Below are 22,776 nucleotides of genomic sequence, written 5' to 3'. Positions count from 1 at the left end.
ATATTTACATGCAGCTGCTTGTAAGCTTGGCAACTTTTAAGTCATACTTTCATCTAACCATTGCAGTTCTTCCATGTAGGTCACACGTTAATCACTGAATAATTTATTATAGCCATACCTTCTCCTGTGAATGAGACAACAAAAATAAGTATGTTTACAAGAAATCATGTTGTGAGTGTAACATTTTACCACTTTGTTTTTTTTTAACAAGTAGTAATTTAACACTTAAGGAACTGCTAAAAATCCCATATCGGCCAGTTATATAAACAAAAGTACCTTCTTTCTATAGCTTGAAGAAATGGGGACACCAGCGTGACTGACTGCATTGATCCGAGGAGGTTAAGCAGGGGGTCAGGTCCCGACACTCAAAGCATCAAGGCCAAAACAGCTGCGGATTGGAGCTGTGTCCATCAGCCGAGTCCTCCTGTCGCTACCTTGACGTGTCTGAAAGGGCAGTTTGTACCTGCCACCACAGAGAGGGGACCAAAGAGGTCCGACCCCTCGTTCTTAAGGCTGTACACTAACATAAACGTGCAAAGTAAGCAATTTTATCAAATCCAGTCATGTAGTCGTTAACATAAGGGCACTCCTCATAACTTAGCATGACGTAGTTTAAAGTTGCTTCTGCCATGACAGCAAGTTCTTACATTTGCAAGTGACACCTGATAATGAATTTTTCTCAACACACACTTTAAAAGATCAACCATAACTACTCAGGACAGCAGCTGTATTGGTTAGAATACATACTGAAAGTCTCAATATGCTACAACTTCTTGTTTTTTCCAAGAGCCAGCTCTGGAGGAGGAGGGGATATTTACTGACTAATTTATGCTAAAGGACATGGAGTATCAACTGCCCAGCAAAACGAAGAGCCCTGTCCCCAGCCCGCATCCTCCGCTGCAGCATTCCATCCAGGTCAGCGTTCCCAACAGCAATGGTTTTTTGTACTGGTTTGCATTGTTGTTTTTTTTTCCTTAAGACAAGCGTTTAAACATCTTTCGACCATAAAGAAAATCAAGAATCAGAAAATGAAAGATTTCCAAACCAAACCTGCGCTTTGAGCAAGTCCCAAGGACCAGGCACGCAAGCACGCTCCGCAGCACACGCCGTGTCGAACGCAAACACTAATCACCCTGGATCCCTTACCAAGGGGATCGAGACAGGAAATCAAAAGACAGAACTGGGTATCTAATCCCAGACACCTGTAGTTTAATTACGTTTCACAACAAGGCAAGCATTGTTGTGATTCATTTGAACTTGGAAAATAAAAAGAGTTATCACCAGTTTCCACAAGTCAACACACACTAGTATCTTAAATCAATTCTGTGAACAATGAAGCCAAGTTTTCCTTTTCAGCAATTTTATTCTAATGTGAAACATGAAGAAACAAGCACCCAAATAACTCCGATATAGTATGAAACTTTAATAAAAGTTGTTTAAAAAACAAAGAGCAAAATGTTAAAAATAAACGGAAAGGCTTGACTCCTAATCACACATCTTTCTGACATCAGCAAGAGAACTTTCAGACTTTCAAAGAAAAATAAAGGAAAAAAAAAAAAAGAAACAAAGATCTGGTGTTGAAACATTACTCCCAAAGACTGTTGAAACGCATAACATGAAGCTTCAGAGACAGACAGTTTTATTAACAGGAGGCTTAATTTTAAACAGTATATACAAATCACATGACTTTTCCAAAGTTGGGACCACCTAGTAATCCGTCAAAACAAAATTATGCTAATGAATTACAGAAGCATCTGTGTAACGTGACCGCCTCTTTATTGACGTACACCTTTGCACACTCCTCGCACAGTCCTGGCCTGGGAAATCCTCTGGGGATGCAGCGCCGCACAGGTTTGCAAATCTCTCCTACACACCACAGGAATAAAACTGTTGCCACTTGCACCTCGCAATTTTGCCTGACCATACACTTCAGTGTTCCATGATATGCAACACCAAAAGGCACTGGTTTTCTTTGTCCAAAAAACCAAAACAGTTTCAAGTTGGCTATGTTTAAGTACAATGATTTGCAGGGAATAGTAGCGTTTTTCAGGCAATGCCCAAGCTTTAAAATTTATCATAAGCCAAGCAAGGATGAACAACAACAACAACAGAAATCTACTTTTCACGTGTGTAAACACTTCCTTTCCAATTTTCTGGTTGTCCATGGAAGGTTTTACTGCACAGCAAAGAAAATGGCAACTCTTTACAGACTTTGAATACAACAGCACAACTTTATTGCAAAAATATATAGTAAACTCAGTATTTTCAAGTTTTGGAGAAAAATAAATGTTATCTCTGAATTCACCCATAGCAATAATTCTTGACAGAGTTGCTGAAGATAAAAATTTCTTTCATATATAAACTAATTTAAAACTTTAGCTGGACTCCAATCTTCTACTAATAATCACCACTTTGGTTCTCTTAGCAGAGACTACAGGAGGAGTTCGAGAGACACATGAGAAGTACAATGCCAATATCCAACTAGTGTCAAAGATCCTATCCCAACAGATTCACATAATCCTAACAAATCAAGCTACTTAAACAATAATGAATATTTTCAAGTTGTTGCTTCTACTGCAAATGTTTTATAAGTGTACTATAAAACTCAGACGATAACGGTTGAGGTTAGCTATATTTGTGGCAAAAGTCTTATTCTGCACAGTTATAATTCCAATATATAAATAACTAAAGGTTATTCCACAAAGAAGCAGCTTGAATTTTACAGAATGATTCTGCTCATACTTATAGGAATTAGTTTCGTAGACACATCAGCAACGGGCATAATTCAACTGTTCATACAGTGAGAATCTTGGAAAAAATAAAGATACATACACAAAACAATTCATCTGTGTACACCGAGAATTCGTTCAGTTGCAGAGTAAAATCAGGACTTTAAACAAAGCTTTGACCTGTAAACAAAGCAAATTCAGCCAGCTTTTAACCAAATCTAGAAATAGCTATCTATTTTACAATGGCTTGCAAGAGCACCCACCGAAGAGTTTCACTGACTTCATCTAGTTCCCTTATCCAAAACTACGTAAAACCAATCTAGATTCCTCGAGAAGCACTGCGTCCAGTACAGTTTACCAGACTTCTGTGACGAGTAAGAATCTGTCTGGTTTTTCCACATATGTGTACGGGAAAACCCACTGCGCATCTGGCCTTGCAGTGTCCGTATGTAATGGCTAACGCAGTGCTCTGTCTTCTCAAAACCAATCTGTTTTACGATTTAAACAACCCACAGGTTCTATCCTTGAAATACTACAAAAACCAATCCAGATGCATTTATCACAGCACTATGAATATCTATTCTACAACTACTTCATATTAACAGCTACCCTAAAACAAGTTTTACTTTTCTGGAGCCTATAGGCCTGTCATTTAGATCAACAACAGCGGCCATAGCTTCATCACGAGACTCGAATGCAACCATTGCTTCTCCAGTGGGCATGCCTTTTTCATTGTATTTTAAGCACACCGAACCAGGAATCACTTGGTAACCATAAAAGAAATCCAAAATTTCATCCACCGAAACAGTAAAGGGCATATTTTGCACCTTAATGACAGTTGGTCCTGGCTTCCCAGACCCTGTTCCAAAACCTGGGGGTCCACTAATATGTATATTTCCCGGTCCAGGTCCAAAGCCTGGAGGTCCAGTTAAGTGTCCGAGACCACTAGCAATTCCTGGAGGACCAGCACCAAAGGCAGGGGGTCCACTTAAATTGCCAGGACCGTTACCGAAAGTCTGAGGACCCCCTGCAAAACCTGCCGGTCCACTCAAATTCCCAGGCCCGCCTGCGAACGCGGGGACCTCGAGAGCTGCGGCAGGTAAACCGCTCGCTGCAACTGCGGGTATTCCCGGCCTGGCGTCAGGAAAGCCACCTATTCCAGGCGGCGGGAGAGGGGGACCAAACGTGCCGGACCCGCTGAAGTTACCAGGGAAGTTAAACGGTGGCCCGTTGTTTGCATCTTTAGAATTTCCCCCCAGGAAGGCATGCTCGTCCCCAGCAGCGCCCTGCGCTCCTGGCACAGCCACGTTTCCTTGTATTGGTATTTTCAGTATTTTTTTCCCTTGAGATGGTGGGTTTCTCTCAATATCTCTCATTTCTTCTACAGTTATCAAACGCAAAACAACATCTCTTCCATTCAGTTTTTTACGGTGCAAACGTTCTGCCTTACGAGCATCATCTTCAGCTTTAAACTGAACCAGTGCTTGCCCTAAACCTTGCCCGTTATTATCAACGAGAATTTGTACGGAGTTTTCTTCTACTGCCAGCCCCTCTAGAAATTGAAGGATTTCCATTTTTGTTATATTGTACGGAATATTAGATATATGTGCACACAATTTTGGCAAGCCTGGTTCTCCCTCGGCATTCATGAGAATTTCTCTCTGGTCATAGCTGAAGTTCTGCAACCTTTTACGAATCATATCTATCTTTTCTAACATTGCCTTTTTAGTAATTGGATGAACTTGAATAAAGCGATTCCCTATGTACTGCTTATGATGACACAAAGCTGCTTTATAATCAGCTTCATTCCTGAACTCCACAAAACCCTCTCCGATTGCCTTCCCATTAGGTCCATAAGCTATATAAATGCTGTCTTCAACGATATCCAGCTTCTTAAAAAAATCTATCACATGTTTGTTCTCCGATTCAAAAGGAAGACCTTTCAAATAAACACAGAAACCCTGCTCATGGGGAGATCGCGACCGTGACCTTTTCTGTCCGCTCGGAGATTTGGACCTAGAATGAGGCTGGGGAGGAGGAGGGTGCGACTGCCCAGAGGGACCCATGGTTTGCTTGAAAGTTATGTGGCCTCCAGCAGCCACCCACTGTCTCTCTGTCGCAGGACTAACTTCAACATAGCGCTGAATCATCAGCATTCTGTTTCGCTTCAGTGCTTCAAACGTATCTTGAGGAGAAAAAAACTTAACTAGTCCATTTCCATTATTTCGACCTACGTGATCCTTTAGCATATGGACTGCATCCACACGGAGCCCAAGGAAAAAGTCTTTCACATCAGATTCAGTTGCAGAAAAGGGCATTCCATGAATGCTGACATACAAATCGTCTGGGTTGATTGGAATTGGCTTGACACTACTTTGAGAACTCATCGGGATAGGATTTACAGGATTCATGGGACCAATAAACAATGGATTCAAGCCGCTGTTCATATTCACCGCTGCTCCAGACCCATTCATTCCAGAGGGCAAAGGTGCTAGGGGCGGAGGATTCATAGGAGGCATTCCTGACATGGGAGGCATGGGCGTCATGGGCGGCACGGGGGGCACCGGGGGGATCGGGGGAACCGGAGGCAGCGTGGGTACAGGAGGTGGAACAGGTATTGGGGGGATAGAAGGCATTGGCGGCAGAGATGGCATGGCTGGGATAGGAGGGATGGGTGGAGGAGGTACGGTGTTCATTGGGGACGCTGTGCTAGGTACAGTTGAGCTAAATGTCGGGCTACCAAAGGAACCCCCAAGATTTGGGGGTGCAGTCCCCATACTGGCAGTAGAAAATGTAGATATGTTTTTATTGCTTTCATGCGCAGTAGTAGAAGCAGTTACTACACTAGGAGAAGGATTATTAAAGTTAGGTACAGTAGTAGGTAAGTTAACCCTTCCACTCATTCCAGAACTAGGGGGTGGTCCCGACCTGCTAGCATTTGCTGGTGGCATATCTAGATTGGCTGTCTCGAAACGCCTACGACTCAGTTCTATCATGTTCTGCATTTCAGTTTTACTGCTCAGCAACAGTGTTACTTTCGACCCTTTAATTGTACCACCTGTGCGCATCATACCAAGCCTCGCATCTTCATCAGTGGCAAAAACGATGAAAGCCTCACCCAGTTCACCCCCTACAATATGCACGCCCCCATCAGGGATGGTCAATCCAGAGAAGAAGTGGCGAATGTCCATGGTCCCCGCCACAATCGGGAGACCTTGCAAGCGGATGACCACAGCCATGCTGCGCTGAAACAACACACACCTGCAGATGAGAAAAGGCAACGGCTATGTCAGACTACTGTTCATGGCACCATGCAATTACCTACAGAAACCATCTACTATATTCGTTCACATTCACCTAACAACATCTTGCAAAGATTAAGCACGTTTATATTCCAAGTTCCTTATTCATGTTTGTTTACTTCATATAGATTGAAGTATTAAACATTTACCAACACAATTAGTATACATTTTGCACTGGAAATTCCAAAATAACTGTTAAACCAAGACTCACAAGTGTCACACACACACAAAAAAAGAGAACAGCAAAAAAATCAGATTATATCAGTAGTTGAATATTTAATGGAACATAAGCAAAATGAGTACTTTAGCCAAACAAAAAAAAGTCATTTACCATACACTGATATGGTATCCACTGTACCTGGCAACGTGACTGCAAAAAATTCTGCGCACCTATGTTCCCATACACAGTTCTCTCACATTTGGGGAGGGACTTTATCTCCTGCCATGCGAAGACAACCAGGAAGGCAACAGTCATTGCTTACAAACAGAAACCCATTATGGACAACTAGCAACACTGAGACTCACACAACGTCCTGACTGGGACTATTAGCTATACTGATATAATATTTTTCTCCTAGCAAAGGCAAGAGATCTAGGTGATCACAAAGCTCACTAACCCCAAACATTTTGTGACTATATAGACCTCACCCAAACTAGATGAACATCTATGCATATCCTAGCTAGATATTTGGCTTTTACAACATTCAAAATCAAGGCACAAGGTTTTTAATATTTGCAGGTGTTCTGTGTAATATTACACCTTCCATCTCAGGCACAAGCAAATTACCTTTACCTCTGCAGCTGAGGTTAGTAGAAGCTTAAGATCAATCTTGAACAAGTAGATTTTAACAATTATGTTGTATATGTTCTACAGAAATGCCTGACATCATATCAGAAGCTCAAGATAAACAGGCATTCTCATTCATTCCTGACAAACCTTCAATAAAGACTGAAAGCATCCTATCGACACAAGCACAATTCACCAGTTCAGAAGCCTGAACAGTCAGCAGCGGCGCCTTGTTCCACCTGAGTCGCTTAATCTCTGAAACTTCCTGACTTCCTCAGCCCCCGTTCCCTGTTCGTACAAACACCGCTTGGCTCCCAGTAGCCACATACCAATGGTGTTAACTGAGCATCTGACATCGGGGATGAACCAGCTGACACAATGCAACACCAGGACACCAGCAGACTTCTGTTCACATGCCAAGGCTAAGACCAACTACCACCAGTAACTATCTCCCAGCATCTCACATTCAGCTGGATGTTGTGTCCCAGCACACAGGCAAATCTTTACATCAGATGCATTTGCCTGTCCAGGTCTTCCAATCACTTTAAACACCATGAATACATCCTTAACTACCAGATAAAGCCACTATCCAACAATTTAACCATACCAGGTAAGACTGAATTCAGTACTCAGTGAAAACACGAGTAATAATTCTTTCACATGGAAAAAAAAAGTTATCATTTTGTTTTCATCGTGGAACTTCACATTAGTCAAATGGATACTTAAATACTGTTTTGCTGCCCAATAAATCAGCGCTAACCCCTTCCACACAGTGATGAACTCAAGTAACATCCTGGGGCAATACAGGGAGCTGGTCCCATCCAGCTGCAACCAGATGTGCAAAGAACCTTCCCCTCTCAACCACACACCAGACAAGCCCTCGGGCACAGTCAGCTCTGCTGTGCTACCAACAAACAGCCCATTCCTTGCTACAGCCTCTTGAAAGACAGACTGGAATTTGCAAGATGAACATAAGAAGGTCTTTAAAAAATAAAACATCTTACATAGCCCTAAAAAAACCCTACTCCAGCAAGGGAGGGCAGCAACAGGGGAATACGTACTTGTTTTTATTTCTTATAGTGAATAAAGTTCATTGCCTGATCATTTTCCAACAGCAAAATAACTGCCCCATATGAAAACAAAAACAAAAACCAACAGGTCAAAGTAAGACCACAGGTACACATCTAAGAAAGCAGGTAAGACTTTGCCCTGTTTTTAAAAAGCACTGTTTTCCAGTGATTCTGTAGTTTGACTTTCAATCTGGCTCACATTGGAAGTCAAGTTAAAATGAGAATTCTGCCTACTTTAAGGAAGCCATACTAAAGGGGATCATAAAACTGAAGCTCACATTATGCTCCAGGATTGCTTTTGAGTTAGGTGGTCCTGAGGCAACCAAACAGTATAAAACAATCCCTGTTTTTTATCCATGCTTTGAATCTTAACACTATTAGCAAATCTTGCTAGGAGGTTTACATTTTCTTGATTACTTATTATACAAATAAATGACTGTCCAAAATTTTTATGCATCAGGAGTCAGGCATTTAAAGTTTCTTGTGTTAAATGAGAGATGACTTTTCTTTCTTTCCCTGCTAATGCAAAAGGGGTGACAATCTGATATGGCTGTTAGTTGAACAAATGCAACTTCAGAAGGTTTTTCTGGTCAGCTCTGCTGGTTTAGAACATCATATATTCTTCATCAGAACCGACACCTGCCAGATAAGTGCATTCACTAATGACTCCCTGAATCTAGCCCAGAAGAAAAATTAACAGATAAGGTCACAAAAGAATTCTTAAAAAGTTCAAGCATTTGAACATTTCCATAGTTTCTGTGACAATGCAAGTTTCAAACGAGCACTAAATTCTAAACTGCATTATAAATGCTAAGAGATATCTTGAAGTTTTGTTACTATTCTGTTTGGGTCCACGTGATCACTATACACCAAAAAACCAGCTGCAATGACTTCAGCACAGTTAATTCTGTGCATGACATGAAGCAAATGCTTCCTATTAAGCAAGATCTAACAGTCACATGGCATGAAGAAAGATAACTGTAAGGACTTTACTCCACCAAATATTTTTGGGAAAAAAATATTTACTCAAAACATAATATCTTCAAATCTGCCAGGATTTCAGTGCTTTACCAAAGTATTAACTCAGCTTCTATGATTTCAATAAAATCACAAGGGCCAAATTTCACATTTCTAAGCACTCACAAGTCCAATTTTTCCAAAACGCACTTAGGAGACAATAACCCACGCACTCATATTTTCCAACTAATGCAAAAGTAAAATCTGCTCAAATATTTCAGTGTTGGCTTGTGATCAACACACGTGCAGAGGCAACATTAACGTCAGAGCCGGCACAGGTTGCACAGCTGGTGTTTTGCTGGGCTGCCACAAGTGTTCTTAGTCCGCCTGCTTTTCCCCCTGTACAAAAAGGTACTTTCAGGCAAAAGTAGGGTTTGTTGTAATTTTTTTGCATTTGATATCTTTTTGGAGAGACCAGAAGTGCAAAATCCTACAGCTGTTCTATGGACAAGCCATCCTCATCAGCAAGTTGAGATCAAAAATGGAGCAAAGGGCTGCTGACAATCCATCCGATCCAACTCATTTGATAAACCACAACAGCACGTTCACGTGTCTTGACAGCAACATCTTTAAAAACATGGATGCTACACTGGAAAAAGGTCTCCAAGGTGACAATATTACTTATTCTATTTATGTACTAGACAGTAAAATAAATAGAATTTGGGTCATATGCATAAATTTATAAAAACACCAGACCAGCCCGTTAAGATGTATGCATTTTTCAAATCAAGAAAAGTTTAGAAGACTTAAATAGTCTCTGGGGAGTATTAAAGTACAATATCCACGTGGTACACACACAACATACGTGGCAGTTCTTAGACAAAGACTAAGAACTGGAATAACACTACTGTTGTAGGAGAAATATTAAGTATCCAGGACGAGACTGTCTAGCAAAAGCTAAAACTGTAGACTACAGTTTTTCCCCTTTTATAAGGCTAAAAATCAATCTGTTATAGTAACCTCTGAGCTAAACTGAGTCTCTCTGATCCCTTTAAATGCTGCAAAACCAAATTAGAGCCAATTACAGTACACTTCTAAAATTCCAGTTGTTAGAAATCCGCAGACCTGTGGCCTGCAGCAAAGGAGCCACATTCTCCCACAGTAACTGGGAGGGTGTTCCAGACTAACCACGTGCTGATGAAACAAAACATGAGTTTAGCAGAAAATTCTGTTGACAAGAACAACATTGCCAGAACCACCATCACCAGTGGGAGTCAGAGTAAAGAGACTAGCTATAGGTTATTTGATACCAATTCACAGATGCCAAAAGCTTCAAATATTTCTTAAGATATACGCAATATGCATATAAAGAAGTCTTCAATTCAAAGGCTCTTACCTGCAAAGACAGATGTTTTTTTCTTAACAAGTAGCAGAAGCCAAGCCAATCCTGTGGGCAACCAATTAAAACCAACTTTTAGACTGCAATAAAGAATAAATGGAGGCAAAAATCAATGCAGGCAACACAACAGCAGTAACAGTCCACAAAGAACTGTATAAATAGAAAGTTCAAACCTGCAACCACCACAAGGCACTGTGACATCCACCGGTCACAAGAGTAGGAGCGCATTTCCTAATACCTTATCCCTGTATGACCTGTCAGTAATTGCACTGCACGGTTTTTATATGGTTTCGAGACATGAATATTCCTTCTACAAAGAACATAAAAAGAACCAGAAAACATTCAAAGAATCTTTCAAATTTTCCCATCACCAATACGTGAACAAATCACTTTCAGAGGCAAAGAGCAAGAATACTTGAAAACCCTTAACAAACCCTTTCTCCATCAAAAATCATATTCCTTCCTCCAACTGCGCATCCACCGACTTGAACAAAGAAACATGAGCCGCACCTCAGAAAACCTCCCAACAGCTGCACGTGAATAATTCTTCAGGAGTCGCACAGACTGGTGACATTTGGGAGCCAGCTCTAGGCAGCCACCTCTGCCGAGCAAACAGTAACAACAGGAACAACTCCTCACCGAGATACTGGCTTTTCAGTAGTAATCTGTCCTTTCATTATCCAAATCCTGATCAAATGTTCATTTTTTTCATCCCTGTATAAAAATTGTCTTCCTGTGATTACAACTCAAACAAAAGGGCCAAACATTTTAAGCGACAACATATATTTTGCACTTAAAGGAGGGACGGAAAACGCTTCCATTGCTTAGTAGACCATCTCATACCAAATGGTGATTCTTTGGACAACTATCCAGGAAAGAATTACACTAACAAGTAACTGCGTCCTCCTCACACAACCCAAACAAGTTATTTTCTCTTGCAAGCATCATTACCAAAGAGAACTTAGAGAAAAAAATACTGCCAAGCCATCCACAAACTCCCTAGCAGAGGGAATTAAAACGCACGCAGATATTCACAATCTTCCAGGATGTTAACAGAAGACTTACAAGTGAGAAGGATATGACTGCACTCTTCAGACTTATGTTAAAACGGCAAATGCATTTAAGAAAAGATGACTCTTTTTTTTTCTTATTAGACCTTTAAGAAAAACAAGCATTCCTATATTAGAAGGATGCAACTACATACTTGCACATCTAGCAGTGTCAAACAGTAGTTTATAATGCAGGAAAGAAAGTAATCACCTGAAAATCAGTTTCATGCAAAACCACACCTGCTTCCAGCAGCAGGGAAATCTTACATGCACAAGGAACCCTCCGTTTGGAAGAAAAACCCAAATCATTTGATGTATTTCCAGCACAGCAACCACAGCGTTGCATATGTTCCTCTTCACAACACTCAGAACAAGCTGAAGATTGGCAGTGGAGTAAGACAACATGCTATAATGTGGAACAACATCAACCAAACCAAGCAGCATTCTTCAGAAAAGGTGCAAAGCTCCACTCTGTGTTTAACCTTTCCACCAAACATAATCTATTTTTGTTCACAAGTCTCAATTCTCTGAACTTCAAAGAAAACCATTCATCGCTCTGGTAGGTAAATACATCCTTTCCCCATCAACCCGATACACAGGAGCATGGGAACACGCAAACACGGACCGGGACACAGGTGCTCCCAGGACGCTGACACCACATCTCTGGGACCTCCCGGGGGACCCTGCAGCCTGGCAGCAGCCTGGCAGCTACACAGAGAGAACCACCATCCACTGCACAAACAGCCCAGGAAACAACCTGAGGAGCAGCCAGTTCACCGAAGAAACAACCTGCCGACCTGTCTGCCTAACCCCAGCAGATTGACATGGGTAAGAAAATCACTAAGAAGATAAGCTTAAGAGTGAGTAAAATCAGAGCCAAGAGTTTTTTCGAAAGACAGCTCACAGACTCCTGGCGTACTCCTGGGACCCATTTCAATACTAGGGTGGTTTTGGTGGCTTTGTTTTTTTCTTTACAGAGCTGATTTTTATTAGTGAAGAACATTACGTTACTGCACGACAACTTCGCTGGTGTTTACAGGGTAACTCCGAAGCGGTGGCAGCACCATAAGCACCAGGGACCTTCCCTTCTTCCTTACAAAGTGCAGCGCGTTTGCTTCGCTCCGGCCCCCGGGAGGAGCCGCCGCCGCCCCGCCGAGCTCCCGGGACGGGCCCGCCGGGACCGGCCCCGCGCCGCGTCCTCCCGCGCCAAAGGGCCGAGGAGCCGCCGCCGGGACCGCAACTCCCGCCGCTCCCGGGCTGCGCGACCCCCGCAACAACGTGGCGCTGCCCGCGCCCGCCGCTGCCGGCGGAGCCCCCGCGGGCCGGCCCCGCCTCGGGCTCCGGCCCCGCCGCAAGGTCACTCGGCCGCCGCCGGGCCCTCGGCGCCTGCGCTCGGCCCGCACAGACTCACCTGCCCGCGCAGCTCCGCGGGCCGCCGGGCGCGGGGGAGGCGCGGCGGGAGCGAGGGAAGGCGGAAAGGAAGGAGGCAGCGTGCGGGGGCCGGCCCGAGCCCCCTGGCCTCAGCGGGCCAGGCCGCGGCGAAGCGGCTGCGGCCCCGCTCGGCGCCCCGGGGCCTCAGCGCGGGAGGCGCCGCCCGGCCCGGCCCGGCCCGGCCCTTTGTGCGCGGGGACGCGCGGCAGCCGCGCCGCGCCCGGCCTCCCTCCCCCGGCCTCCCCGCCTCGCCTCGCCTCCCCACGGGCCCGCAGCGCGGAGCATGGCAGGCGGCCCGGCCCGCCCGGGCGCCGCCGCGCTCTTACCGAGGGATCTGTACGGGAAAAAGGGTTAGAACGGAGCCGACGCGCCCCGGGCCCCGCTCCGCGCCGAGCCCAGCGCCACCGACCGCGCAGCGACACAAAATGGCCGCCACGCTGCGGCGCCACCACCCACCGCCAGGGGAGGGCGGGGCCCGACCCGCGCTTCCTGCCGCCCGCCGCGCCTGGGCACGCGGCGCATGCGCCGAGCGGCGGTGCTCGCGCATCACCTCAAGCGGCGCGCGGGGCGGCGGGAGTTCCCGTGGGAAGGCGTCGCTCGCTGTCCCCACCGGAGAAGGCACTGTCGGACCCGCAGTGTAAGATTCGAGCAGCCTCTGGTGCAGCAGTGACACAGGGATAGTGTAACACATCTTCTGGAAATCACTGATGGTATCACTGAGGGGTCTTGCTGAGTGACAACCAGTGATAGGACAAGGGGCAATGGGTTCAAACTGGAACACAGGAGGTTCCACTTGAATTTGAGAAGAAACTTCGTCATGGTGAGGGTGGCAGAGCCTGGCCCAGGCTGCCCAGGGAGGTTGTGGAGTCTCCTTCTCTGCAGACATTCAAACCCGCCTGGACACCTTCCTGTGGAACCTCATCTGGGTGTTCCTGCTCCATGGGGGGATTGCACTGGATGAGCTTTCCAGGTCCCTTCAACCCCTGACATTCTGGGATTCTGTGTTTGCTCTGGAGAACAGGAAAGGTCTGACATATGTCAGGCTGTTACGTCTGGAAAACCCAGAGGAGTTTCTGTGCTTGAATACTGAGGTGATGAGAAGGTGGGAGTTACAAACTGAGAAGAATCCACTCGTGCTTCCTGTGTCAGGCGTGCTTGTGAGTCTCCCGTGTTCAGGCAGGAGGACTTGGGGGCTCGTTACTTTAGCTTCTGCCTTTCCTTTTCTGTAGAAACAAGAGGACAACAGTCTTCCAAATCCTGGAGCATGTCAAACCGTGGTTAGCACCAGTTTATCAGTCTCTGGTGAAAAGTAACAAGGTAATGTAAATTCTAAGAGCTGAGTTTCAAATTAGTGTGGAACTTCTCTAGCATAATAATTTCCCTGGATCAGGGGAGCAGAGCTTCCCAACCGTGCGTCTCAGTGAACTGGGGACAGACTCCTGCAGAAGAAGGACAGTCGCTAGGGTTCATGTGGATTATTGGCCTGTGGAGAGGGCTCAGGACTGGCAAAGACTGTTCCAGTTTCAGTTCTTTGTTTGGGATTTTGAAACGTGGTTTATGTGGCACATGAGGCACTGAAATTTGTCTTGAGGGCAGAAACTTAGTGTGGACTATACTTGACTTGTGTCGAGATGTTTGCAAATGTAAAAGCTGGAGATGTTCTAAAATGGAAATTATACAACTGCTGGAAGCGGTGTTATTGAAGGCTGTAGTTGTATTCCTAGCTATTCATTTTGTATCCAAGGTTAAAAACTAATTGAAATTAACAAACCTGTTTAATTTGCATTTTCATAATCCCAGATCACCTTTAGAAATCTTTGTCGTTGTTTAACCAGGACAGTCCTCCGGTGCTTCTGTTTGCAACTGATTGTTCACGTTGATCATACATGGCAGGATCTGAAGTGTTTTTCACTGGAAAACAGAAGTGTAGGGGTACCTTTAGATTTCAGAGGCTTTATTACATACAACATATATATTGGTTCCTTAAAGATATACTAGGAAATGTTCTTAAAAATGCTTCTAGGACAGTTTTCTTGAACATTACTGTGTTGCATACTCAAGGTAGATGTTAGAGCCAAGTAGTAATATATAGGTACTTGTCTTGATGCATCTGAGTGATCTCATTTTAAAGTGAATGTGGTTTGGGGGGAGTAATAACATTCTGCATTGTTTTTCTCAGGGAATTCTCAGTATTCTGGCCAGATGAGGTCAGCTGTTAAGCAAAGCGGTTGTAATATGATCCTGATGTGCAGTGCAGTGCCTGGAGATGGGAAGAGGAGAAGAAAGATGCAGTGGCTGGCAGTGCACCCAGCTGTGCTCCTGGTGATCCACGTGCCCAGGTGGTGCCTTTCGGGTCGCGTGTCACTGCTCAGTAGGTGCAGCTTGATGCCTCACAGCATCTTCCCTCCATATGCTCTTTATGAGCACCAAGTTGCCAAAAGCCGTGTTTTTATTGACTTCCTTTGCCTCCTAAATGGTGGATTCACAGAATGTTAGTTCAGTGTTGAGCTCCTGTGTTAACTGCATCGCTTCCGCTGCTGCTTTTCCTGGTTCTCTGGTCCCTAGTGCTACTGCATCTTTCTTACGTGTTTTCTTGCTGATATTGATTTGGTGTCTGTTCCCTAGCCACTTCTTTCTTATGCCTTTGCTAATGTGTTCACACTTGGTTTATCTGTAAACAGCTTTTCACATGTAGTCACCTCTTCCTCTCCAGGCCATCCCAGAGCCTCCGGGGCTATTGGCCTCTCTATATCACTTCTGGACAAGCATCCCTGCTCCTTCCTCTCTCACTGCTTTCCCACTCTCCACATCAGGATGGTTTTCCTTGTCTCAGACGACAGGAACAGGGAGGTGCGGGCTTGGCTCATCACCTTCCCCACAGGCTCTCGCCTGCTCATGTCGCGCCTTTACCTGTTCAGTATTTCTTTAAGATCCCTCTCTGAGATGGAACTGCTGATCATTTTACAAACTCTTTACAGGAGAGTTTTCCAGGCTTTAGATCATCACTTTTTTCTGGAACATCTGTAGTTTTTACTACATACGTTACATATTATAACAGCTTCTATGCTTCAAATTCTGCCACTGGATGGATCCTGCCTGTCCAATTAGTTCTTTCCCTCTTTAGTCCCTGTCAGTTAGTTTCAGCTATTAGTTTAGTTTTAGATCCTGTCTATCTGTAGTCCTTCTGGTTTCAGGTCTGGCATGATGCTCCATTGTTCTTGCCTTGCTGTTGTCCTCGTATCACTGAATATTTCCTTTCTTCTTTTTTTCTGCCAGTGCACAACGTATTCCCCTAGCATTATATTGGACAAATACCAAAGTGCATCTTCAAGCACAACATTGACATCTGTTCTTTCCTCTAACATCTCTTGAGTCTTCCTGGTCAGTTAACGGTATCATAGTCAGTCTTCACTTTTGCTTATTTCCCTTTAGGACACCAGATCTGACTCTCACCTATTGTCTCTGTCCTGGTTTCATCTATGTCGGTTCAACCTGCTTCTAACACTGTGGGTGATGTGCTGCCGCACCCTTAGCCCTGGCCTTTCAACAGGCAGAAGAGCAAACATGGTTTTTGTATTCTTCTAACACTTTCATTCTTCTTTTTTCCTCTGCCTGAAAGTTTCCTTTATTTATGTCTGCTTTGAGAGTCATTGTGGGCTTAGGGCCTGGAAAATACAGACAGACAGTTAAGAAAATGGTGTTTTATCTGTAGGAGGCAAATCAGTTCAGTTTTGCTTTGCTTTTCACCTTCTCCTTCACCTTTCCTGCTTCAGAGACACAGATGGCAGAACGCAAGAAGAACTCTCTAGAAGCTGCCTTGCAGGAAGAGGCTGCTGCTCTAAAGGAGGCGGCTGTGACCCTACATCAAGAGGTGGCATCTTTGGAAAGGAAACTCGAGAGCACTGAGAAGCAAAGAAAGGATGTCCTGGTGAGGCTGACAGATACTGTAAAGGGCCATTTCTTACATAATTTTTGGCCTTCTGTTAATAAGCCTAAGGAGCAGCTTTTTCCAGTGGAGAGCTTGTTTTGGGTGGTCGTGTACAGGTTCTGTCCAAATCTTAGAAGCTACAGAGTACTCAGATGCTGACCAAGTTTCCTCCATTGTCCCCTCCCTTCCACTCATCATTCCTTGTTTCCCAGACTGTTGCTTTCCTGCCAGGCCCTGGAGCTGAGCTAGCAGGGTCATCACCTTGGGAAAGAAAACAGTCATAAAGGAGAGGTCATGAAGATGACCAGTGTCACAGACTATGTGGAGACACCACAGACCGTGAAAAGGGCAGAAGAATATAGTTTATACCAGTGGTTGTTTTTTGGTTTCGCTTTTCCAATTGTGTTCTTCTGAAGAAGTGGAAAAAGATGCCCTAGTCATAAAAACTCAGTTATGATTCAGGGTGTTTATTTTCCTCAGTTCTGAAGATTTCTGCTTAAGTCCAAGTAATTTTCAAACTTGTCTCTATTTACATTGCATGGTTTGGGCATTTATTTGTGTCCAAATCCCTAGTTAGATTTCTACATATCTGGATCTCGAAAAAGCGGGGAGAAGACAAAGTTTGCTAATAATAGAAAGCTGTTCAACATTGCCCAGCTGAGAGCAGACAGTAAGGAAATAATACAGAAATTTGAAAAACAGAAGTGCAGATCCAGCTAATTATGTATGTCTGCACAGGGCACGCTCATTGATAGTTCTTGTTCCAAACTGAAAGCTATCAGCTCTTCTGACACTCCTCTCTCCTTTAAGCCGTTTCCACATGGTAACACAACCTTGAAAAGTTTGTAAGGCTGTTTCCATTGAATTCTGTCACCAGAGGCAGGAAATGACGCTGTTTGTGGATGTTGCCAAGTTGGGGCAATGTTAAAAGGTTTGCTTATTAGATATCTCACTCAAATTGTTTCTTGTAGTCCTTTTCAATGACTGTTTTTAGTTCTGTGTTCATCACTTCATTCTCACATGATGCTTACCAAGCTAAACCAGAAACAAAGAAATTGAGGGGAAAGGTGGGAGCCATTTAAAGTGTTTATACTTCTTTTTAAAGTGTTTGTACATATTTGAGTGTATATATTCCCCCCATGGCCTCAGTACAACTCTCATCTTGTGGAGACTTATCCATAGTTTTAGTGGTATATGTCTATATTTACTTTAAATTGAAAACAAATGTGGCTGAATGGATACTTCCTTGTTCCTTCTATGTAAAGATGAGTGTTAATATGCTGTTAGATTCCCTTCCTACGCTGTGGAGGACTGTGCTCATTTAGCCATAGCAGTCTTTCAGCCAGTTTTATTTTTTGTTGACATAAAAGGCTGTGTGTGGAAAATGTTTAGGAGGACAGAATCCTGAGGATGGGGCTTCATATGTGTCTTAACCCAGCTGAACAGCGTATAGCAATGTCTTTTTGGTTGGTTGGTTGAGGTGGAGTGCAGGAATTGCAGTTCTCTGATGCTCCAAAAGCTCCTTTCTTCCCTTTTTCACTATTTGAAGAGGTAGTAATTCTTAAAGGAGGGGAAAACACATAAAGAACATCATCTATCATAATTCATACCGCTTCTAGGCAGAGTCCTCTGTATTTACCTGTTTTTTCAGGGAGAAGCTTTGTAACGTGGTACTCGATGAGCAGCTCTGGTATTCAGAAGTTCCTCTCCCAACTCTTGAGTTTCTTATGGCACTTCTGCAGGCACAAGGCACTTGGCTTCTCTTCGTCTCCCTCCCTGCAGCTCGGGAGTGTCCACCTGGCTGTGCTACTGGAGCAACTGCTGATTCTATCTGAGAGAGGTTTGTTCCTGTCGTTGCCTTTGTCGTGCAGCTGAGGAAGTATTGCATGGAATATTCTTGCAAAATAGCACTTTCCCTTTTTAATGAGTTGCTGTCTCAGAGAACTCTAGCATAGAAAGTGCTGGAGAACGACTGGAGGAATAGCGACGTATGTCTCATCATGCTGGATCGATGGGCCGAGGGCAATTGTCTGAGGTTCAACAAGGGCAAGGGCGGGGTCCTGCACTTGGGTCACAACAACCCCATGACCGCTGCAGGCTGGGGAAGAGCGGCTGGAAAAGGACCTGGGGCTGTTGGTGACAGCGGCTGAACATGAGCCAGAGTGTGCCCAGGTGGCCAAAAAGGCCTCCAGCATCCTGGCTGGTATCAGGAATAGTGTGGCCAGCAGCACTAGAGAAGTGATTGTGCTACTGTCCTGGGCACTGGGGAGGCCAAACCTTGAATCCTTGGGTCAGTTTAGGGCCTCTCACAACAAGAGTCCTTGAGGTGCTGGAGTGAGTTCAGAGAAGGGAACGGAGCTGGTGAGGGGCTGGAGCACAGGTGTGATGAAAATGCTGGTTGCTTCTCACCTCCCTGCATGAGATTCCCTGTAAAATGGGGTCTTAGCATGACAGAGACTGTAGGAGGGAAGGGGACGGATGACTGCAAGGCAAATGCCAGACACAGTCTGGCCTGGCTGGAAGGAAGGCAGGCACAAGCAAGCACTTGGCAACAAACTCTTTATTGGAAGCACGGGGCTGTACTTGGCGGAGCTGCCCAGGGCTCTACGCGTCTCTTGCCGCAGCCCTGCCCAGGACATGGCCCGCAAGCCTCCCAGCTAACGGCCTCGCTGCTGACGCGGCTGCTGGGGCTCGCCTCCCACCAGCTGGCCGCGCGCTGCTCTGCGTCGTGCTGCTGTCTGGGCAGGGGCCCTCGGAGCTGCCGGAGGGACGGGCTGTCTGCAGAGCTGTGGGCCCGTGGAGGGACGGGTGTCCTCAGCGGGACGGCTCTCCTCTCCGCCTGGAGGTCCGGGCGACTTTGCTCCCTTGCCGGCTTCCAGGCTCTGCTCTTGAGGTGCGCCGGGGAATCCTTGTCCTTCCTCCACGCCTGGACTTGAGAAAGGTGCCCGGGGTGGCTGCGGCCGTCTGTTGGAGACAGCTCCTCTGAAAAGCTCCAGCAGTCCAGAGCATGTGCAGCTACAGCCTCCTTCAGCCTGAGAGGCTCCAATGGCTTCCAAGGTGCTGCAGACAACGTTGACAACTTCTGTGGCCAGACGGTCAAGCAAAGCCCCTGAAGTTGCTCTGTCGGAAGCTGCTCTTTCAGCTTGCCCCAATTTCTCTTCCTTGGATTTGCCCACTTCGGTGGTTCCTCCGGCAACAGGCCCTGGCTCAGGTGTGCCGGATGCAAAGTGCTTCCCCAGGCTCTCCGACACGGTCGCTGTAAGCTGCTCGGCCGCCAGTCCAATTTGCTGCCGATGGTGCAGAGAAGAGATCTCCGGAGGCTCTGCAGTTCTGAGCGCACCGGCTGCACCTTCGAGTCCCGGCTCAAGTTGGGAGGGGCTTTGGCCCTTGCCCAAAGCTGCATCCACTCTTAAGCGTCGCCCCCATTTCAGGGAGTTGCTTGCTCCTTTGGGTGGAGGTGGGCACGATGGTTTGTGAGGCAGCAGCAGCTGTTGTCCCAGACAAGATGGTGTCTGAGGCAGCAGGAGCCGCTGTCCCAGACAAGAAGTGTTGATCTTCCCCCGCAGTTTGGGAGCATGCTCTAACTTGGGCAGGTGTTCCCGAAGCTTCTCCTGCAAGGTGACAGCAGGTTGTGTCTGGCTGTGGGCTGGACAAGCGCTCCCGGCCCTGCGTGCTGAGGCGTCCCGCGGGCCCAGGACAGGGCTCTGCTCCAGCCCCGCGACGAGGGCAGAAGGGAAGGGCTTCCCTCGGGACTCTGCGTGTCTGCGAGCACCCCGCTTTGCTGACCTGCTCTCGGATGAACGCTTTCTGGGCCTCCAGCTTGAGCATGCTCCGGTACTGCCTGTACTGGTTGAACTCCTTCAGCGAGCAAACCACCTGTGGAGAGCCGGGGGCAGAAATCCCCCAAGCGCTGTGAAGTCAGCTGCGCAGACTGCCTTCCCGAAACAGCCGCCCCGGCGGGAGGGGAGCTGCTCCCCTGCACACCCTCCTCTGCGCTCGGGAACCCCCTGGGAGGGAACCGTTTTGATCAGCCCCATCTCATCCAAACCTACGTTGCCATCGCTGGTGACGAAACCCTGTCTCTTCAGCCACTGCATGTTGACCTTGCGTTGGTGGTAGGCCTTCAGATGTGGGTCATGCAGGCTGTTGTACTCGTTGCTCATGCAGCGGCCCAGGGGATCCCCAAGGTCAAACGAGCCCGAGGGCCGGTGAAGCTGTGAGAGATGTTCCAGAGTGTGAACGGGGAAGGAAGGAGCAGCAGGGACGAACGCACCTCCCAGCTCCTCAGGCACACAGGCCGGCATTTCCAAACCTGCAAGGTCCAGACTAATTCCGGGCTTACTTCCCACCATAGGAAAGATCTCTCTACTCGAGAGACTCTCCAGCAGAGAAGAAAGCCTGAGCCCAGGCGCTCTGCCTGGTGCCGAACTCCTGGTGCTATAGGAGCACAGGGGGCTGTTTACTGCAGGGCCAGAGGGCTGCACCCAGTGCTGCACCTGCAAGGAGCTGAGCTGAAATGCTACGGAATGCCGCTGCTCTGGCCACGCTCTCCTTTCACTGGGCACCGGGGAGCCAGGAGCTTCCCTCGAGTCCCCAGCCCCGGCCGACTGAAGGGCTGCAGCTCCCACTGTAGAGCAGGTGGCCACGAGGACTTGTCTGGATCACGGGGACCCCATAAAAGAGGAGAGCCCTCCCACCCCTTTCTTCTGCCTTTACCTTTTCCCCCAGCTTTCCCCTGCTGAACACAGGCTTGGAGCCGGGTGTCACGGGGATCTTGACACCGAGGGTGAGGTCCAGCAGCTCAGGGTCCATTGGGCCAGTAGCTACTTCTCCCAGGTGTTGTCTCCTGTGTCCGAGCTAGGAAGACAGAGACCCTCAGGCACAGCTCAATGAGCCTCCTGCCCAGCGGCTGCAAGAAAGGGCCCATCCCAATGCCCCTGAGCAGCCCCGCCATGTCCCAGGCTCCCCGGCTGAGCCCTCTCCATCGCCCCGCTGCTCACCTCTGCCTGTTTGACAGTGCACTGAGCACCGCGTCTGCCTTTGGGACAGCAGCGGTGAGACTGCGCTGCACAGCTCCTGCACTCAGCACCGCGTCTGCCTTTGGGACAGCAGCGGTGAGACTGCACTGCACAGCTCCTGCACTCAGCACCGCGTCTGCCTTTGAGACAGCAGCGGTGAGACTGCACTGCACAGCTCCTGCACTCAGCACTGTGTCTGCCTTTGGGACAGCAGCGGTGAGACTGCGCTGCACAGCTCCTGCACTCAGCACTGTGTCTGCCTTTAGGACTCCAGCAGTCAGACTCCGCTCCACGGCTCCTTCCAAGAGCTCTCCTAGAGCTGCGTCCTGCGCTGGCTCCTGTCGCTCCAGAGGCACCCGGCAGCAGATGCCACGGCCGCTCTCCCGGCGAGCGGCTTTATAGAGCACTCGCCATTGTGGCATCACGGTGTTGCCGCATTGTCACATCACTGGTTGCTGTGACGCTGCCCTACTGCTGCTAACCGGCCCGTGCTGGGGGCCCGTCTGGAGGCCCGTTTGGCCCCTTTCCGCTCAGCCTTCTCAGTCCCTGCTGCACACACCATCCCATCATCCTCACTGACACCTCTCCAGAGCATTTATTGTTTTTATTAGGCACCAGAGATTCATGGTACTATGACGGTTGTGCCCTGCAGGGGCTGCCCTCTCCCTTCGAGGGCAGAAGAAGCAGAACAGATTTACAATAAAAGCGCTAAGCAAACCTTTACTGTAAAACTCTGGCCCCATGCTGTCACCAGCCTCCTGTGCATGGCACACACAGGACAGAGGTGTCCCTGCAGATCAGGGTACAGCTTCCATTGTCATACCTGCCATGGGAGCCCGGGAGAAAAGGAGCGAGGAAACGGTCCCGAGAGCAGAGTGTGGGGTGTGGGGACACTGGGGCAGGGAGGGAGCAGCGCAGGGACAGCACAAAAGCTCCGTGGGCCAGGGGAGCCGACTGAGCAGCCGCAGCTTTCTGCTAAAGCTCAGACTTGAGCCCGGGACTGGCCCTGGCGCAGGAGTTCCAGGCTGGGGCGCAAACCAAACGCACATGGGTGGCACTTGGGAACCTTCTCCTCCCTGTTTTGCAGCATGAACGGGACAGACTGC

At 47.2% G+C, this 22,776-nt stretch overlaps 2 protein-coding genes across 5 annotated transcripts in view; both read right to left on the bottom strand.

Annotated features, from left to right (window-relative positions):
* CPNE1 (copine 1) overlaps positions 1-13,176 on the bottom strand; it is a 43,892-nt gene extending 30,716 nt beyond the window's left edge. For 2 of the 4 annotated variants that reach the window (XM_071815642.1, XM_071815643.1), the window contains exon 1: positions 10,242-10,330. The gene's annotated coding sequence lies outside the window, so the exon portion shown is untranslated. Of the gene's footprint in view, positions 1-10,241; positions 10,331-13,050 lie in introns of those variants that run through there. The other 2 variants (XM_065849885.2, XM_065849884.2) reach the window with 2 other exon arrangements.
* Positions 1,404-10,325, bottom strand: RBM12 (RNA binding motif protein 12). Its single transcript, XM_065849882.2, has 2 exons — positions 10,242-10,325; positions 1,404-5,990 (listed from the first exon to the last, which is right to left on the bottom strand). The coding sequence occupies exon 2, from the start codon at positions 5,966-5,968 to the stop codon at positions 3,335-3,337; it is 2,634 nt and encodes an 877-aa protein (XP_065705954.1). The 5' UTR covers positions 5,969-5,990; positions 10,242-10,325; the 3' UTR covers positions 1,404-3,334.
* Positions 13,177-22,776: the final 9,600 nt, after the last annotated feature.

This window comes from Patagioenas fasciata, chromosome 16 (genome assembly GCF_037038585.1).
Source record: "Patagioenas fasciata isolate bPatFas1 chromosome 16, bPatFas1.hap1, whole genome shotgun sequence".
NCBI classification, from domain to species: domain Eukaryota; kingdom Metazoa; phylum Chordata; class Aves; order Columbiformes; family Columbidae; genus Patagioenas; species Patagioenas fasciata.
This window is presented reverse-complemented; position numbering and strand designations above follow the sequence as displayed.

Coding starts and splice junctions, on each gene's coding strand:
- RBM12 (XM_065849882.2), bottom strand. CDS start 5,968: ATGGCTGTGGTCATCCGCTTGCAAGGTCTCCCGATTGTGGCGGGGACC.